Below are 19,459 nucleotides of genomic sequence, written 5' to 3'. Positions count from 1 at the left end.
TTATCAAGATCTTACAGACTTTATTGAGACAATTTCCACAAAAGAGAGGGAATTTTTTCCGTGAGTAGGGATTGCAAGAATATAGCCAAAGTTACAAGGATTACATGTCAAATGGTACTCTATTTTCTTTTTTTTTTTATGTCCATCTCGCTGTAGCTTTGACAGAATATGTTAATCAAAATCCTATAGAACTGTATTTAATTGTGTATTTAATTTTCATTTACATAATCATCTTACAAAAGGAGCATTTCTCCTTTGTGCTGGATGTCTTACGATTAAAAGTTGCAATTACCCAAATATGTTATTTTAGGAGCCCCATCACTATCGCTTCTATTGCTCAGTCATTACCATAAATTATTACACAGGAGCTAAATATACATTTCCAGTCTTCATCATGTCCAAACAGTCCTGCAGTCAGAGAGATTGAATGTTCCCTGCGGTGTGCCATAATAATCTGCATTGAGTGTTTTGGATCAAATAGGAGAAATTTCCAAAGCTTAAGGGCCTTAACAGAGAATTCAGGAAACACATAATTGCAGAGTGCCTTAATTTCAAAAATAGGATTTGTGTGCCTGTAACACAGGAATTGCTTATGGAAATGGGCAAGCACTTACACTGATATATATCTCCATAATCAGTGCAAAGCTACAAATGTTTTACTACTAAATATGTATTGTAACGACTATACAAACTTGATTAAGCATAAAATCAACTTGTAAGGGGTGGGACATAGTGGAGTGGCAGAGACAGAATATATTTTCCAAAAAATAAAAAATCAAGAGTAAAGCAGAAGATCTCAGTCACTTCTGAGGGGACAACAGGGCATGAAATACCAACCAGCTCACAAAAGTGTTTACCTCTGGGGCTCTGCTTCTTCTGTTACTTCTGTTTTGAGAAGACAAATGCATAATCTATCAGTTTCACCCATTACCACTCAGGGTATGCACAAATGAAGTCCTACTTAATCTCAGCATGGAAGTGGGTCACAGGCTGGAGGTGGGCCAGTTCCACGGGAGGTGGTTTCACTGAGGGACAGCAGCAGGATTTTAGCTAGCTCATAAACAGGGGTTAAAACTTTGTTGTATCCTCCAAGCTGCTGCCTAAAGTGGTCATCATAAATAGGTACCCTGCTCTTAGACTGCCTCAAGAAGCTGATCCTCCAAAATTATTGTATTGCAAAACTATTTTTAGCAATTTCTTCAGTTTGCATAGGAATGTTAACATGCCTGAGCTTTACGGTTATAGAATGAAAATAAAAGGGGTCAGGAAAAGCTGCAGTTAATGGTAGCATGAGAATTCAATCTATGCTGCTTAAATGCGTTGGCAAAGCTTAGGCAAGCTGATAGACTAAAACCATGCAGAAAATGCAATACATACATGATAACATTCTTCTTTGTGACGATAACCTCAACAAACGTATTTCTGGCTTGCCTTCTCTCCCCTCCAACATGCTTGTTTTCAGAGTTTGCCTTCAAATTCTTGAAATTGAAATTTTAGCATTTCATGCAAATAGGAGAGAGAATGAACTGGAAGCATGTCATTGGGTTTTGCTTTGTTCATTTTCTAAGTGATTGTTTACATTCTTCAACCACAGACCTTGTGGGTTTACTTAAAATATGGCAACAGTATCATGGATAGGGGGCATAATAGTTGGAACTCAAATGTATCCTTTCAAACTTGGTATTTTTAATTCCACATTACAGAATAACCTGTCTTGGCTAACAAATGAAAGGATGAAAAAAACATCTTTAACTAGATGGCTCTTTTACAAAGGTGAAGTAGACTTTTCCTGAATTAGCACAGCGATAATTTTGAATAATCTCTGGAGACAGTAATTTACCTAATATTTGGAGAAGTTTTATTGTACCTAATGCAGTTTGTTGACGATTGTATCAGACAAATTCTGTTTTCAAATCTCATGCTCATTAAACGCAGTGCATAGTACAAAAACTGTGATGTGAAGAGTAAGTCTCACTGGACTGCATCAGTCACCTCACTGTCTAATGACATTGTTTTTTAAATGCATTGGGTACGTAAAATCACTATGTAGTGAAAATCTCAATTATTGCTTTGTTTCCTAAGTATTATGAAACACATGGTCAGCTACATTTATTTTACTTCAAATGGCTTGTTGTTACTTATTTCCTCTTTAGACTATTAAAACTCTGACTTATTTACTGTGGCACTCCTTTGATCATCATATACTTATGTAATTACACAGTTCAGATAAACAAAAACCACCACAAAAACTCTTTGCTATTTATAATGAGCAATCTTTAAAATTCACTTTTTGTTTTGTTTTGTTTTCTGATACTGGCTAGTTAAAGACTTTATCCATTTAAATGGACAGCTTCATAGTATCTTTTCTAAATATAAGCACGAGCTATTTTCAGGCCACTCAAGGAAAGTCATGGTGTGTAATATCAAATTCTTTGATTTGTTGCTGGCATATGCATTGCAAAATGTCATCTTGTCCTGCTGTTAGTGGACACAGCCAGAGAATGCTTATGATCATTACTGATTTAGATCGCTGATTTCTTTACATTCAAAATCACTTCAGTAAACAAAAGCAAAGAGCATACACTGAATTTTAGTTTTGAAGAATACTGTATCTCTGGCTGAGACTTCTCTTTTCTCTGAAAAGTCAATCAGATTAGTAGCGTGCACTTCCATAGCTCTCAATGAGTATAAACTGGAGGGAAGTTGTCTATGTGGTATGCAGAACTGTACAGTCAACTCCTGGTTGTCTGTGGGTGTGTAACCCAGGTTGCAGATTAGCAGGGCTATGCTAAAACAAAGCAGAAATAAAAGGAAAAACACCCACCATTTTCCTTTGAATTTCTCCTGCAGCTTTTTAGTTCAGCTTAACTTCATTCCTCAAGAAATGTAATAAACATAGGAAGTTCTTACAGGCTAGCGTGCATATGCTTTGTATTACCTATGTTTTATGCAAGTTAGTCTACACCATTTCTGTTTTCAATAATTGACAGCTGACTGTGTAACTATGGAAGAGCCTGGCAACCCATAGTTTTACTCAACATTTGCTAAAAAACAAGTATTAGTCAAAGTACATCTTTAATTCTCCTCAAAAACCACCAGACTTCCCTTTGACTTTATTTATTAAACCCATGAATAATAGCAGCTTGCTGCAATACTGGGCTGGGATTAATATAAGTAAAATGTTCTTATGTTTGGAAGGCAAAGCACAGACAATACAAGTGAGCAAACTCAATGCACTTAAAAGGAGATGGATACAGCAGGCTGCTCTGCCCTCGAGGCCTGGAGACTGCCTGAAAACCATTGTGTAATAATATTTTAGGGCTATACCAAAAACCTTGCATTAATTTGCTAACTGTCCATTTTATTCATTTAGAGGATCAATGCAACAATAACTGTGGTTTCTTTATGAAGGAGTTGGGAGAGGGGAAATTGTTTCCCGCTGCACTCTCGCCATTATACATTTTTCTCTGCATAACATAGACAGTGACTACTTCATGACCAAAGCCAAAAGACACAGATAGGCAGTGTGCTAGCCAAGCATCATGGCATGATAGCACCAGGAAGGCAGCTGGAAGGAACCAGTGGCCTCCCTCTGTCTTTAGGAGGGAAATCAGACACTGACAAACCTTGGGAAGCCGCTGCAAGAAGCTACTGCTGAGGAAAGTGGACTCCTCTTATCTGCTGTGGAGGGGGGATGGCTGAGATACTTCTTAAGGAGCACTGGAGCAGAAGAAATAGACTCAATATACGAAATACTTCACATTGAACAAGAACTGATGGAGAGGTTGCCAAAGGGCCAGTGGCACAAGTAAAGGGCAAGAAAGCAAGAGGGGCAGACAGTCTTTTCTCGAGGGCACCTGTTCTTACTCTTTTCTTCTTACCCAGGAAAATTAAAACAACTAGCATCATATAACCCATGAGCATCAAAGATCAACGCAGACATAAAACACTGTGACACTCTTTGCTATTCTGAAATAGAAGAGTAACCTACCAGCCCTGTATAAGCTTTGGCACCGATTTCACTCCTGTACTAAAAGGAGAGCAGAAAGCTTTTCATACTGTGACACAACCGTGCACTGAGCTGGAAGAAACCTTCTTGCTCTTTTGAATTTATCCCCCAATGCATGAGGTTTGATGTGCTGACTAGGATCAAATGACACCCATGGCAGAACCTGCAAGCACTGCTTTACTTCATGTCTACATGTGATGAACCTCTCTAAGGTACCGGACATCCTGCACCAGTGAGTTCCACTGAGTAATAACTTTGCATGGCATGTTACTCCATATGTTGGCTTTTAACTTCACTGCACATCCCCTTGTTCATTTAACACTGGAGAGAATAAAAGGAATTACATCTGTCACAAGACTTCTTATTGGAACAAGTATAAAAATTCACTTAGAGAAAGACCTCCCCTGTCAGGTAGCAATACACTCGTGTATTTTTCAGTTAGTCAAAGGAATTATGTTCATATCAAAAGAAAAACATTTAGCAAAATATTTGCTTTCAGACTTGTTTACTGTTTATTATTTTAGTTTACATCAGTTACTGCTTGCAAAACTTCCAGGGAAATAATTTTAAATTGTTTTTTCCTTTTCCCACTGCATAGTAAATACAGCCTTCTTAGTATTTCAGAAGCATAGTACTATAGAAACGTGAGGGCCAGCTTCTGCTCCAAATGAAGTTAATGGGAAAACACCAACTGACTTTATTAGGAGCTAGGCCAGGCCCCGAATTCGCAGCTTGTGAAATTTCATAGTTGAAAATTTTCTGGCTAATCCTCAGAACCGACTACTTCTACAACTATAACACTATTTACAACTTTATTTATATGTACTTCTTTATTACAATATGTAATATCAATGTTCCTTGTAAAGGTTACTATTTTATAGAAATTAGACTGAAGTTATTGCCAATCAACCTTTTAATAAACTTAAGTGGGATAACTTTCAGAATTTTTCTCAACAAACGATTCAGTTTTTATGCACTCCTGCTATCTTTGACAATTGCTTAACTACCTTAATTTCAAAGCCTTTTCGGTGTAGTAAAAAAGTCCTTTTGGTGGAAGTTTATTGGTCCCGTTTCAAATTACGTTCTGAAACATCCTTGTACTGATGAGGACTCGGTATTTCAGCAAGTTTTCTGTTTCAACACAGTATATTAAGCCATGCCTCTCAACCAATCAACCTCAGTATAAAAGTGTAAGTGAGGTCAAACAGATTGCTCACTAAATCTTTGATCAAGTTGTCTGATCACATATAGACACAACTCTCTGAATTGTTGCATATGTTGTATAATGTTATCATACAAATTTAAGCATTTCCATTATTGACTGCTGCTCGTGTATGTATATATTAACTTGCTGGTCATAAAACTACAACAAAGAACAAGATACACCAATACTGAATTAAGACCTCTAGTCTTGTCTCTCCAAAAAAATTAAGAAAAAAATCAATGTTCTTTACGATCGACTGACTCATGATGTTGTGCTTCAAATATACACATTTTCCAAAATTAAACCGTGAAGTTAATGTCAAATACTGTGTTGTAACTTTAAATATAACTGACATATTAGAACAGATAGATGGGTAATTATGATAAACTACACAATAGTGCTACTGTAGATAATATCATTTATCAATCCTGTGGTCCCCATCATTCATGCATTTACAGTTTGGGAATACAGTGACTGCAAAGGATAATAATTCATAATGGCTACATTCTCAGTACTTCATGCTAGCTCACTAGACAAAATAAAAAAGGTTAATTGTATAACTGGAAAAATGTAAAATTTTATTCCAAGAAAATTAACAAGCTACACAGGTAAATTTTGGCAAATGCAACTTTATATTGAAATCCACACATCTGTATCTTAAAGAAGGAAAGACTCACAGACTCTAATGTATTTCTAAAATACTAAGAAATCATATTATATGCTTTCACAAGTTAAAACTTAAATAATTTAAAACAACCAATACACCAAAATGTGCAGAAAATATAAACAAGACTGTGCCTTCAGTAGAATAAATGCTTCACAAATTGTGCAAGATATCATACTAAGGCTGCGGTCTCCCCATGACAGCTGTCTTAAAATATAAACATACATCAACTGCCTGTGTTTCTCAGAACAAACTAGAAAGGGCGGCACACCTAGAAAAAAATCATATCATCCCAGTGATGTGCATACTGATTTTGGGAACCATTGGAGTAAAAAGGAAAAAAGAGGACTAAGTGATCTCTCATGCACTCCCAAATGACTGACCAGAGTTACTGATTCAATTTTCCTTGCTTATTTGCTTCAATGCTAAACAAAATGGAAGATACTAGATAACCCTTTAAGGCAACATGTGTTTATTCTGTATAATTATAACTGTTCAATTATGACTGGATATTATCATTAACGTTGCCTAACAGACTGATATCTAGCTTTTTAAAAAATATAAATAAGAGTCTATTAAACTTTATACCAAATCAGCAAAACCCACAGAATACAGTTAAATGTTAGTAATTTCACCGTTAAGGAAAATGGTATTTAGAAAGAGTAATATATCTGGGAAAAAGAAAAAAAAAAAAAAAAAAAAGTAAAGTCTAAATCCGAACAAAAATACTGCTTTGGAATGCTCCCCAAAACTTACTCACAAGGCAAACAGATTTGTAAGTGTGATAATCCAATAATGCATGGCACATCTTTAATCAGTTACAGTACTTGAGTCCCCAGTTTTCAGTCTTTGCAAAACAATAATTGTATGAAATGTTTTAAAGGTCTTCAGATGTCTAAAATTAGTTTTATCAACACATTAACCTCATATCAACTTAATTTATTAAGATGTCCAATGCTAATCTTTTTGATGGTCTTATTTTATGTAGTGATATACACAGCATTTAGCACTGATACTTAGCACCTGCTACTTTCATAATCTAGATTTCAACCACATAAAGGAATTCAGGGCAGTAGTTCAGTCCTTTGTTCTTAATTACAAACCTTCAGCAGTGGTCAGCAGGAACATGTTTAGGTTTAAAATAGGATTAGAGGTGAGCTATTGCAAAGACTGCAGAATGTTGCCCAAATCCTTACAACTGCTGACATCCCATTCTTGATTTTCTTCTCAAGACATGGCTACAGGCCACAATTGCTTAGCAGAGAATGGTAGTGTTTCACAAGGCTAAAGATTTACAGATGCTCCCTCATATAACACAGTAAGGTTCCCTTGGTAACCTGGATTTTCTGCAGTAAAGAAGGGTTGTGCTGAAACAGCGCCTCAGCTCCCTGTTGGAGAAAATGCAGACAAAAGGATTGATTCCAGCTTGGGCAAAACTCATCCAGACAGCGGCCGTTAGAAATCCCCCTGGTACTACAGGCCCTCTTGCAAAAACTCTCCAGTAACAGGCTACCAAATAGGGACCCCACAAGGTCAGAAAGAGGAATGTCATGATGTAGAACATTCTGCTGATTCTCTTCTCCATTTTGAACTCGTCTAAAACCAGTAGCCTTCTCCTGCCTGTGGTGTTCGCGTTTTGCCTGATTCCCAACAAGGTTGGCGGTGTGGGACCCCTTCCAAATCCAGCCAGCCAATTAGCAGCCGCTTGACCGCTCGCTCCAGGACCATGGAAAGTCCAGTTCTGGCTCACTGCTGCAACAAACTGGACTGGCTTCATTTTCCTGCGGTCGTGAACAAAAAATATCAGCTTGAGGTAGACAAGCTGTGTGGCTAGGAGGATGAGGGCAAGAAGAAGCATAAATCCCAAAGAATCATTAGCCCTGAAGGAACGATGCTGGAAAGTGCATTGGTCTTCCTCCCTAATGAACGAGTAGGTGCCCACATCTAAAACTGGGGGGAAAGCCATGGCTACAGAGAGGGTCCACACCATACAGATAACGGCCAAACAAGTCCAGAAGGTCAGCCTTTTCGTATAAAAACGGTGGTGGGCAATAGCTAAGTATCTGGTGACGCTTATGCAGAACAACATGAAAGCAGTGTGAAAGCAGGACAAAACCCCCAAAAAGGCAATCACTTTGCAAGTAAGAGTCCCATACGTCCAAGTAGAGCCATTTTTTACAGAGGTGAAAACAAATGGGAAACAAATTGCAGATCTGAGGATATCTGAGCAGCAAAGATCCAACAGGAAGTAGTAAGGAGCTCTATGCAAGGTCTTATCTTTGACTAGCAAAATGGAGATCAGAAGGTTACCCACCACACTGACTCCTATTATGAAACCCAGTGAAGTCAGTTTCAGAAAAGCTGTTAAAGGAGAGAGATTTTGTAAAATGTTGTCAGCTGCATGGCTGTAGTTCGCCATAGATGGATGGATGATATGTATATTGCCTCAGTCAAGTCTCATGATCTATATATAAGAACAAGGAAAAAATAGATCCATACATCTTACTGAAAATGTAATCCACAAACAGAACTGATCTGGTGTCTAGTCATACAGTACATCCTCTTCTTTCTGATTTGTCATGCCATCAAAATATCTGAAAAAAAATCGAGCTATCAGTTCTTAAGTTAACAAGAAATGATGTCAGAAAGTGCTAACAAAGATGTTAATTTATGGAGAAGCAAATGAAGTTGTAAATTTGAGTACTATTGTTTGTTTTTAAAAATCTCGAGGCTTTTTTTTGTTTTTTATACTTACTGTTTAGCATGTTTGATTATTGGCATTTCACAGATTTGGCTCATTACAGTTTCAGAACTGACCAGTGCCCCTTATATTCGGTAGCATATATAATTTTACAGTTAAAGCCTCAGAGATTTTATGAATCAAAAAGATTCCTAGTTTGCAAGCCCAAGAGTTAATCACTGGCATCTTTAAAAAAATCCCCAAAGGCTGCTGATATTTTGACATTACCTATATTTATTTTACGGCTACAGTATTTGTCAATGTTTTAGAGGCAGCTGCTGTGTTGATACGGATCACACCCAAAGAAACCCTGCAGAATTTATGTTTTTTAACCCAAGTCACCAAAGCACATTAATCACACTGTGTTGGTTCATGCACATTGTAAGAGAAACAGTATTCATTATTCCCCTCCCTTCCTCCTATAAGCCATAATTTTATCATTTAGGCTTCCAAATAAACAGGTATGCCAGACAGGCGATAGCACTAAGCTTTAGGGTCCCCCCCCTCCCCGCTTTAATGCAAATCTTTAGAGCCTCAACATAATTCAGAATAAGCAACGCTCGATGTAAATACTGAGAAAAAATAGGCAACACACCCAAGATACAATGCCCATCCTTTCAGGAGGGCTGGTTTTGATTATGCTTAAATAAACATATAACAAATTGATATATATATATATATTTTTAGCTAATTAGGGCTCCGCGATTCCCACTCATCCTCCCGGTGAACCTCACCGGAACATCATTTCGTGCAATAAAATAAAATAAAGAACTGTCTGCTGTTGTTTTATTATTATTATTATTATTATTCCCCCTCCCTCCGGAGCCAGGGACGGGAGCCACAGCAGGCATGATCAGGCTCCTTCGCTCCCCACCCCGAGTGTTTCCACCTCGGGTGTGCACAAAGGATATTCCCACTGAATCCCAGCAAAACCCTTCCATTCTTACCGTCCACAAAAGAGCCTGATTGCTGCTGTGTAAACAGAGGCTGATCAGATCATGGCATCGTTTTAAAACCATGAAATCAGGCTCCCCCCCCCCCCCCCCCCCCCCCCCACCTTCCCCCTCACCCCCCCCCGCCGCTTCCCCCTCCTCTGTGGCGCCGTCCCCGCCGCCCGGGCGGCCCTGCCTCCCCTCGCACCCACCCCACAGACCCCACGCACCCCACACGCACCCCACAGACGCTCGCACCCCCCGGGGAAGGGCCGCCCGCCACCCGCGGCCATGCCGGGCACGACTGCGCCGCGCCGCCCGGGTGCCGCCGCCCGGCAGCCGCAGCTGCCGGCGCCCTGCGGGAGCCCCCCGCGGCGGGGAGCCGGGGCTTTGTCTGCGGGCTTCGGCTCTCATCGCTCCCCCGGACCCCATCCCCGAGCCCGGGGGGGGGGGGGGGGTCCCCGCACCTGCGGCTGCGGCAGCCCCGGCTCGCCAGCCCCTGCCCTCCTCCTCCTACCTGTTGGTGCCGGCGGTGCCCACATGCCACAGCTGCTCCTCCAGCGCCGCTTTATCCCTTTTTTAAACCCCTTTTCGCTTTCCTCCGCCGCGTTCCGTTCTTCTCTCTCTCATTCCTTTAGGATTATTTTTATTTATTTTTCCTTTTTTTTTTTTTTTTTTTTGCCTCGGTACCTCGCCTGAGGATTCAGTCAGCGGCTCGGCCGGCGCATGCCCGCTGCGCCTCCTCCCTGCGCGCCGAGCCCCGTCCTCCCTCCCGTGTCGCAGCGGCTCGGGCACCCCCCGGCCCTCGGCGGCGGCCCTGGCCGAGGGCAGGGCGGCCTCAGCGACGGCTGCTCCCTCGCTGGGGGCCGGGCAGCCCCCGCGGCGGCTGCTCTGTCCCCGCCGAGGGGATGGCGGCCCCCCCGGCAGCGGCAGCAGCCGCCGCCTCAGCGCGGGGAAGGCGGCAGCGCGTCCCCATCGCGATGCATAGCCCGGCTGGATTTATCGCCGAGGGAAGGGAGGGGGGGAGGAAGCGGGTCCTGCGCTCCTTGTTTGTGCCGATGAACTCCCCCCCCTCCCTCCCCTTGTGCTAAAAATGGGGGGGGGGGGGACGAGGGAGCGCCCCCTTCTCCTTCCCCCTGCTGGCCCCTGCGGCGGCGGGGAGAGGGAGGGGGGCTCCCGAAGAAAGCGCCGCGGTTCGGGGCGGGCGCCTCGGCTGCGGGGCCGCTAGGACACCGCACCTTCCCCCTGCCTCCCCCGCTGCCCCCCCGGCAGCCGGCGGCACGGCGGCGTTGGCAGCGTGCGGGCACGGCCGGCGCAGGGCTGCTGGCAGCGCTGCATGGCGGCGGGGCCGAATGCTAACGGCAGCCTGCTCCGGCCGGGGCGCGGCCCCCGCTTGTGCCTCGACGCGCACCGAGGGAGCGGGGAGACGCGAGGGGACGGGGTGGGTCGACGTCCCCCGAGATGGCACCCCTCGGCCCGGCCGTGCCCCGAGATGGCACCCCTCGGCCCGGCCGTCCCCCAAAATGGCACCCTTCGGGGGCACCGAGGTGGTCATGGCGGGAGGCAGCCTGCAGCCTAGCTGCTGCGAGTGCCTGGCCGCCCACTGCCACTCGCAGAGGGTATAAAACCCGGGGAAGAAGCAGAGGGTTTGGCGAAAAACCTTGACGGAGCGTGGCCCTCAGCCCTCCGGCCTCTTGAATCTTTGTAGAGGTTTATCCCAGACAAGTGGGCACATTAACGAGAGGTGCCCCAAAAGCCTTCGAGGAGGAGGTCCCATGAGATATTCCAGGGTAGAAAAAGGCTTGGTTTCTGAGGAACTTCTTCACAGGCAGCCTCCACTCAAGCCAAAATAAGTCCTTCTGGAGAATGGGTTTGTGGGGTTGATTCATAATGTGTGGCACATCTTCAGGATCGCCAGTAGACTACTAAAGCTGTTATCAAAGTTTGGGTTCTTCTTGGTTTTGGCACTTTCTAAAAGTCTTTGAAATTAGTGGCCAAGCCACAAAATTAGCTTCAGGAGCAGCATGATTGGACCCAAAGGTCTGCAGCCACTGAGTAATACAGTTACTCAGAACAAAAAATTGCAGTGTTTCAAGCATGTGACTTGCTTCAAATAAAACATTTTTCTGAGTAGAAAACTCACATAGAGCCTTATCATAGATACCTTATCATTTTTTCTTCTTTGTTTCTTTGTTTCTTTGTCTCTTTGTTTCTTTGTTTCTTTCATGAACGTAATTACTATGACCTTAGGTTGCTGCTCATCTTTGGGGTTGATTTCACTTCCAAAAATTGCCGTTTTGGGTGGTTATTAAAGCTACTACTTCAAGATGTGCTTCTCATGTCACAATCAGCTGAGCTAAGCAGACCTCTCTGGCTACCCCTTTTCTGTTAAATATGTGTGCTTTGTCATAGAGCTGTTACAATTTATATCGCTATATAACATTTAAAAACTTGCTTTTCTTTTATACCTGTCAAGGACTGCTGAAGTCCATAGACTTCAGAATTCATGGACTACTGTTCAACTGCTGGTTTAGCATAATCATCATATGTGTAATCTGAGAACTAATGCTCTAATTTTATTCAATGAAATGTAGACATCTAGACTGAAGTTACATATAACTAAGCTAGTTTCCCATTGTAAATGGAAGAGAAGAGAAGAGAAGAGAAGAGAAGAGAAGAGAAGAGAAGAGAAGAGAGAGAAGAGAAGAGAAGAGAAGAGAAGAGAAGAGAAGAGAAGGGAATAGTTCAGTTGGAAGGGACCTACAGAGATCAGAAAGTCCAACTGCCTGACCACTTCAGGATTAAACAAAAGTTAAAACTTATTATTGAGGCATTCTCCAAATGCCTCTTGAACACTGACAGGTATGGAGCATCAACCACTTCTCCAGGAAGCCTGTTCCAGTGTTTGGCCACCATAACGGTAAAGAAATTTTCTGAATACCCAGTCCGAAACCTCCCCTGGTGCAGCTTCTTGCAGTTCCCATGCATCGTATCATCCATTACCAGGGAGCAGAGACTAGCACTTCCCTCTCCATTTCCCTCCTCAGGAAGCTGCAGAGAGCAATGAGGTTGCCTCTGAGCCTTCTTTTCTCCAGACTAGACAACCCAAGTGTCCTCGGCCTCTCCTTACAGTACATGAGAAGATGTTTTAGGGATCAGATCACCTCATTTTGAAGCACAAGTCTAAAATAGGTCAGATGGATACACTATTCTCTGGAATAGAATTAAGCAAGAGAAACCCTTGTTAGAAACGGAGAGATTTCTGGTGAAGTGTGAAATAACACTATGTTAAGCTGTTGTGCTGGGAGCAGGTCACTTTCCCCATGGATGGAAAGCAAATCCAGGAGTCGTGGACTGGGAATCTGGGAGATGAAAGGAGTGGTCTGTTAAAGATGGCTCCAGGAAGCATGAGCTGAAATGAATATGCCTTTGGAAGGGGGGGAGGAGAAAAGCTACAAAAGGACAGGTGAAGAGATCTGTCCTCAGTAGTTCTTCAGATTTGTACTCTTCAGTTCTTCAGGCTAGAGATCTGAAAGGTACAGAAAAAAAAAAAAGTGGGGAAGCCTTTGTTGTAAAGTGAGTTGATTAGGGGTAGCCAAGCAGAACTTCTTGGGGCTTTGCCACAAGAAGGGATCCTGAACTTGGAATAAATGGCCCGCTCCTGAGTGTAAGGGGGACAGCATTAAGGACAGCAGGAAGGAAGTTTAAAAGAGAGGACTTGCATGCTATATAAACATCTCAAAGGACGGAAGTGATTATTCTTGGGAAGGTAAATAATCTGTCCCTGCTATTTTTATGTAAGTTCTTGTCTGCTTTTCCCCAGGAAGGAAGGGGAAAGGGACAGAGAACAAGTCAAGTGTAAGAGCAAGAGCATTTATGTACCCCATTGGAGCTAACAGCAGAATGATTCAAGCGTTCCCTAGAAAATATGAGAGTCGAGACTCTTTCCCTCATTTTCTGATTTAGATCAAAGACGTGAACTGTCTGCAGGTTTGGGTAACCCTACTGCAAATTTGTTGACAGTTATGGTACAGAGATCTTTCCATGTCTCCTGCTGGAGTTATTTGTTTTTTCATAAGTTAAGACCCACAGCCTAGAAAATAATGGGTGAGGTACTCAGCATTGCTGTTGGTAACTGAGAATTCCATATTTTGACTTTTTTTTTTTTTTTTTTTTTTTTTTTTGCTATTTAGGTAGTGTATAAGAATAACCAAGGTCTGGGTCCAGTGAATTGGACCCACTAGGTCCATTCCCAGAACAGGACCACCTTATTAGAGAGTCATACTTTGAGGCTTTTGGTCTTTGACAAGAGATTGCAGCAACCCATTGCCATGAGGTGGTGGCGATGTTTGGGTACCAGGAGTTCTGGCACCTGTGTGAGGGACAGTTTACTATTGTAAAGGAACTTTGTTGGCATGTAAGAGCAGTTTGGGTACATGGCACTTGATTTCTTTTGAGGAATTGTGTACCAAAGTTATAAACCAGGTCGGGTTGGTGAGTAGGTGATTCTCATTGTTTTGAGCTTTTTCCTCAGAATGGAAGAGGTTTTTTAGAAAAGTCTGACACTGACAAATCCCACTAATGGAGTCTGAGGTAGAGATTGGGCTGGAAGACAGGCTAGTGATGACGAGTAGCTATCAGTTGAAAAGATGGGGTGAGATATTAGCCTCACCAAGGTCAGTAACAACTCTCGCCAATTTCAGCGGAATCAAGATTTCAGCCCAGGGTCAGAAGCTGTGAGCAGCTAACCTGTAAAATATTCATGTCTCTATTCTCTTGATCATTTGGGTAATTAAAGCGTTTATTAGTGGTTCTGAAATGTGGATGTATGTGTTGCCTGGGCAGTCTGCAAAATGCAAACTGTGAAGCACTGTGGGATTTTGTGACATCTCCACAAAACTGGAGATACTCTGCAAGGTGTACCCACCTCTGTGCAGAGGCCAGCACAAGATTTATGTATTGCTTAAGAGACTGTGATAGATGCTATCAAAGTACATCCTTTTCAAAGGGCTCAAGGAATTCTTCCAAGGGAAGTTTCATGCCAGTGCTGTAGATTTGTGCAACTTTGAAATAGTATTTAAGTACAACTTATGTAATACAGAGACCTGTGAAAGACCCCTGCACAACAGAGAATTTCACCTGCAATATATTTGGTTCCTGTGCTTTGTAAAGTGTTTGCAGAGTAAAGACATCGTTGGTAGTGTCTGGCTGCGGGGTTGGCCCTGAGCACAGACATAAATTTCACCCCACGCTAAAGGTGCCCGAACTGGTCTCCACCTCAGCGATGCCTGGTTTCACGTATAAAAAAACCACATTCATATGAATATTGAAAACAATTCCTCTGGGTAATTATTGCAATTTTAAAAATTAATATTTTGCCAGATCCTCAGTTGTTTTATAAATATTTCTCAGAAGTGTTTAATGAGGTATTTAAAAAATGTTTCCAACGTGCCCTTTGAAAGTTAATTTTATTCTTAAAAATTGAACTATGTTGCACGCTAACACAGGGATAAATAAAGGTTTAAGGGCCAATATACATAAACTTGTCTGCTGAGCACATAAAAAGGCTTTGTCTTGCAGAGGGAAACAACAGTTCTGTGTGACTCTAACGGCTGTGAGAAACCAACGTGCTTCTGAAAATCGCATTAGATACTCATCGGTGTCCTCAAGCTTCTGAACATCTTTTAACATTTTTTTCATTACAACTATATCTGAAAGACTGGACACACGTCTTCTGCATCTAATTTTCATAGATATACTGTTAAATAAATATTGCAGTGTTACGTTCAGTTATTTTTTATGCAATTTAGGTAGTGTGGACAAGTAATTACTTGACTTCACTTGCTATCAGGTAGTCAGAAATGCAAATGAACTTAACCATGCCCATGACTAATTGCCAATGTTAAATTGCACTGCTAATTACTTGTTTCTACAAAAAGATAAGCTACATTTTTAAATTGCTGGACTTCACAAGTGGCCTTTTTATATATTTGAGAGAGAGAGAGAGAGGCAAAGAAGGGTTCATGCTGCCTTTGTGGTTTGTACTCCATATGTATGTTGTAATGTACTGAAGAATTACCAGATTGCTTATTTTCACAGCCAAGGTGGAGTGATAATAAATAACTGATTAAAGATACAGATAATCACATCCACAGTGATGTGAATAGATGATTTATTACCACAGATGTATATTAAAAAAAAAAAAAAGATAAAAGGAACTTTTATCGTAGACGTATCATGTACATACATTTTTGAATGGCTGAGAATATTTGTCTAATATTGCCGTCTTGGATTTCTTGTAAATTGTATGCATAGATAATGGTGTATTTAAAATTTAATCTTTGAATAATTTTTTTAGCTCAAATTTACAAAAAAAAATAGCAAAACAGAGGGTAAACTCTTATCTTGTGTGTCCATTTTATCAATTTTTCTAAATGTGAATAATGCTGTATTTGCAATTTTGTTAGTGTAAAGTATTGAAATTCTCCTCCAGTCAACAGTTTTTAGTTAATATGAGCAACAACGTAGCCTTCAGTGAGGTCCTGAGCTGCTGACCTTGGAAGGACACTTGCTGTTATTCCCTGCCCTCCTGGGAAAGAGAATGAACCTCTCATCAGGACTCAAGAGAATGCGGACCAAGCTTAGGAAAGTACCCGCTATATCCGGTCTTTCTGCTCTCCTCCCGTGCCAGAAATTCTGTTGGTGTTTTGGTAATTGAATGTGGAATGGCTGGAAATAACTTTCTTCTTTCTCCCTAACCAAAAATAAAATGCCATTGCTTACAAATCTGGTAGATGGGACTTGTTGAAGCATGTGCACAGACACTGGGAATAGTCCTACAGAAGCAGCGATTCATTTATTTAATATATTTTCATCTGCACTTTAATTAATCCAATTAATTGTACATATTTTAGTATAAGCTATATACGTCTTTCAACTCCTGTAAATACATTCCATTTGCCGATACTTTTTCCTGTGCATGACATATGGCTATGTGAATACATCATAGTGGTACAATTCAGCAACCAAGATAGTTGAAAGGAACGATGCTGACAAGTTATGAATTCATGACTAAATCACCATTGGTGAAAGCTGTATCTTTTGCAAGTGCCTTGTCTAGCCAGTAATACAAAACCAATCTGGTAAGAAACTGGTAGAGTCTTTCAGAATCCAAAAAAAGAACTGGGAGAACTGATGAGAGCCATGCTAATGACTTTCTGGCTCCAATGCATGGCTAAGCAGGCTTGGCCTCCCTGACTGTTCTCCACAGACGTTACCTTCTGACAGCATGCCAACCGTGTTTTGGTAAGAGTGGAGCATCCCCACTCAAGGTAATATTTCTAGCCAATGCAAGCAGCACTCACCATTAACATAGAAAGCTAAGTTCATTTACTCCGGTGGGGAAATCCGTTACCATGATTTTAGAAGTGTAGTCTACTAGCTTTAGAAACCGATGATAGACAAAAGCTTGCAGATTTTTTTTTATTTTTTATTTTTTTAACAAAGGAAGTGTTTGGTTTGTGTTTGCCCACCTCACCCCTTCTTAAGTATTATGTTTGATGGTCCTTTTGTCTAGGCTATTTTAACACTTGAGCTTCAATAAAATGCTTACTCAGAGGCTATGCAATGCTCCTGGTTTACTCTACTAAATGGAAAGTCAGGACTTGAAATAAGCCAACCAGTGCTGAAGCACACAGCAGCTTTGCAGTGTCATGGTCATTAACCATGCCAATCACTGCATTCAAGAGCCTTTTTTTTTTCTTTTTTCTTTTTTTTTTATATATATATATCACCATTACAGGTGCCACTGCAACACTGTGGAGCAAAATGAATAGAGTTGGTGACATTACAGAGACTGCTCGCCTTGAGAGAGCAACCTAAAAATGCAGGAGAGACAGGGGAAGGATGACTTCTTCCAGCTGAGCTGTGTCCAGCATTTTCATGCACCCGGTGTTAAGTGCAGACAGCCCCGTGTTTGTGATGCATGTAGCTATACCAGTTACGTAAAGCTATTCTGTCCTGAGGTCTTGTGTAGTTTTCCAGCCTGTATGGGTATGTGTGCAGTGCTTCTTCAGCTTTCTGGGGTGGTTCCTGGGCTGGTACGGTGCCAGGTATTGCTCCCATCTATTTTTTTGTGCAGTTGGCTCACTGGAGATTATTAGGAAGTGGTTGGGACCTGATGAAAGAAGTGATTATGGTTCATTATTTTTCATATACTTTCTATCATGAAGCTAGATAATGACTAAGTAAATTTATGCACATTTCGTCCCCTTCACTGAACCCAAAGGCTCTTTTTAGTGAAGTTAGATACATGAGCAGAGAGGTCTCACAGGCAAATGAGATTCCTGTAAATTTTGTGAATGTAGGTGTTGGCATCTTGTCCTAGAGTTTACCTTTTTCCCTTGCTCTTCTTTCTCATGGGCCACCACTTGTGATCTCAGGACACCCTAGGGACTGGCTGATGCCTGACACTTCAGGTTACAGCCATCTATCCGCTGGTCAAAACCAGCCATGGCCTGGAGTCTCAATCCGTCCTCATCCAGACACTTCATGACCAGGCTTGGCTCCGCTCGGCTGTGCAGCTGACCAGGGGAGGAATGGCAAGTAGCAAGCACAGCACTGTTAGAACCAAGGGCTTTGCTGGTTCTGCGAGTCTGAAGATATCCTGTTTGGTAGTTTAGTATCAAACCAATCCTGTTTGGTAGTTTAGTATCAAACCATCCCACAGGAACACTGCTGAGCCCCTCCTTGCTTCCGTTGCACAGTTACTTCTCCATTTCTTCTGGTGCTCACAGAAATATTTGCATGACCACTGTTGGTGTGCAGCAGTATACCTCAGTCACTTTTTGCAGAGCTGAGTTATATCACTTCTCCCATTTTCTACCATCTATAAGGCTAGGTTAGAGGTGAACCACGAATGGACAATATGTTGTAGGATTAGAGAGACTATTTGGCAATAACATTTTCTATTTCTAGCAACATACTGAGAAGGGGATTTAAAAATAATAAGATAAAATGGGATAACTGTCACTGACAGCTTTCAGAGAACTTTTAGGCCCTTCTCAGGGACAAAAATTCACAGTGTTAGTGTTAGAAATATGTATTTTTGCTGATACAATTGGTTCACAGCTAGGCATTAAACTTCGTACTAATTTATTGTTTCAATTGAAGGCAATATAGATGTACAGTATATGGGCTCTGAATCGATTTAAAGCTCTGCAAAGAAAATATAAAGTGGTTAAAAAAAGTGTTATCCTGAATGATAATTGCTTTGAATGCACAAGATTTAGACAATGAAGAATCAAGTCTATAGCACCAGAGGTGGAGAGTGAATGCTGACTTTGTGAGCAGTTAGCATGAATATATGTTCTACTCATTATATTTAGGTCTTATGGTCTAGAAAGTGGAAATGCTCCTGGATACTACTGTGTCACTTGTTACCTGTTTGATGCAACTAATTTGACATCTGAAACCTGGTGCCAAGGTTTCATTTTGTCAATTTGTAGGTTATTAAGTTTGAAATGCTCTGATTTATATATGGAAAAAGGTGAAGCAATTTTAAGTCATAGAATCACAGAGTGGTTTGGGTTGGAAGGGACCTTAAAGATCATGTAGTTCCAACCTCTTCAGCATGGGCAGGGACACCTCCCACCAGACCAGGTTGCCCAAAGCCCCATCCAGCCGGGCCTTGAACACTTCCAGGGATGGGACATCCACAGCTTCTCTGGGCAGCCTGTGCCAGTGCCTCACCACCCTCAGAGCAGAAAAAAATATTCTTAATATCTAATCTAAATCTACCCTCTGATAGCTTAAAGCCATTCTTTCTTGTCCTGTCACTAGGATAGTGATAATCATTCCCTTGACAAAGAGTCTCTCCCCATATTTCTTGTAGGCCCCCTTTAGGTACTGT

The 19,459-nt window shown here is 41.7% G+C and overlaps 1 protein-coding gene across 8 annotated transcripts in view; it reads right to left on the bottom strand.

Moving 5' to 3' along the window:
* The window catches only part of GPR85 (G protein-coupled receptor 85), a 46,030-nt gene extending 33,791 nt beyond the window's left edge, over positions 1–12,239 (bottom strand). For 3 of the 8 annotated variants that reach the window (XR_010829103.1, XR_010829107.1, XR_010829106.1), the window contains exons 1-2: positions 10,067–12,239; positions 8,377–8,471 (exon numbers count right to left, since the gene is read on the bottom strand). Coding sequence is in view for 3 of the 8 variants with exons in the window: in XM_066991574.1 (XP_066847675.1) it covers positions 7,184–8,296 (1,113 nt within the window). In the remaining 5 variants the exon portion in view is untranslated. Of the gene's footprint in view, positions 1–122; positions 8,472–9,564; positions 9,607–9,790; positions 10,026–10,066 lie in introns of those variants that run through there. The other 5 variants (XR_010829105.1, XR_010829102.1, XM_066991574.1 and 2 more) reach the window with 5 other exon arrangements.
* Between the last annotated feature and the right edge of the window lie 7,220 nt (positions 12,240–19,459).

This window comes from Anser cygnoides, chromosome 1 (assembly GCF_040182565.1).
Source record: "Anser cygnoides isolate HZ-2024a breed goose chromosome 1, Taihu_goose_T2T_genome, whole genome shotgun sequence".
Classification (NCBI taxonomy): domain Eukaryota; kingdom Metazoa; phylum Chordata; class Aves; order Anseriformes; family Anatidae; genus Anser; species Anser cygnoides.
This window is presented reverse-complemented; position numbering and strand designations above follow the sequence as displayed.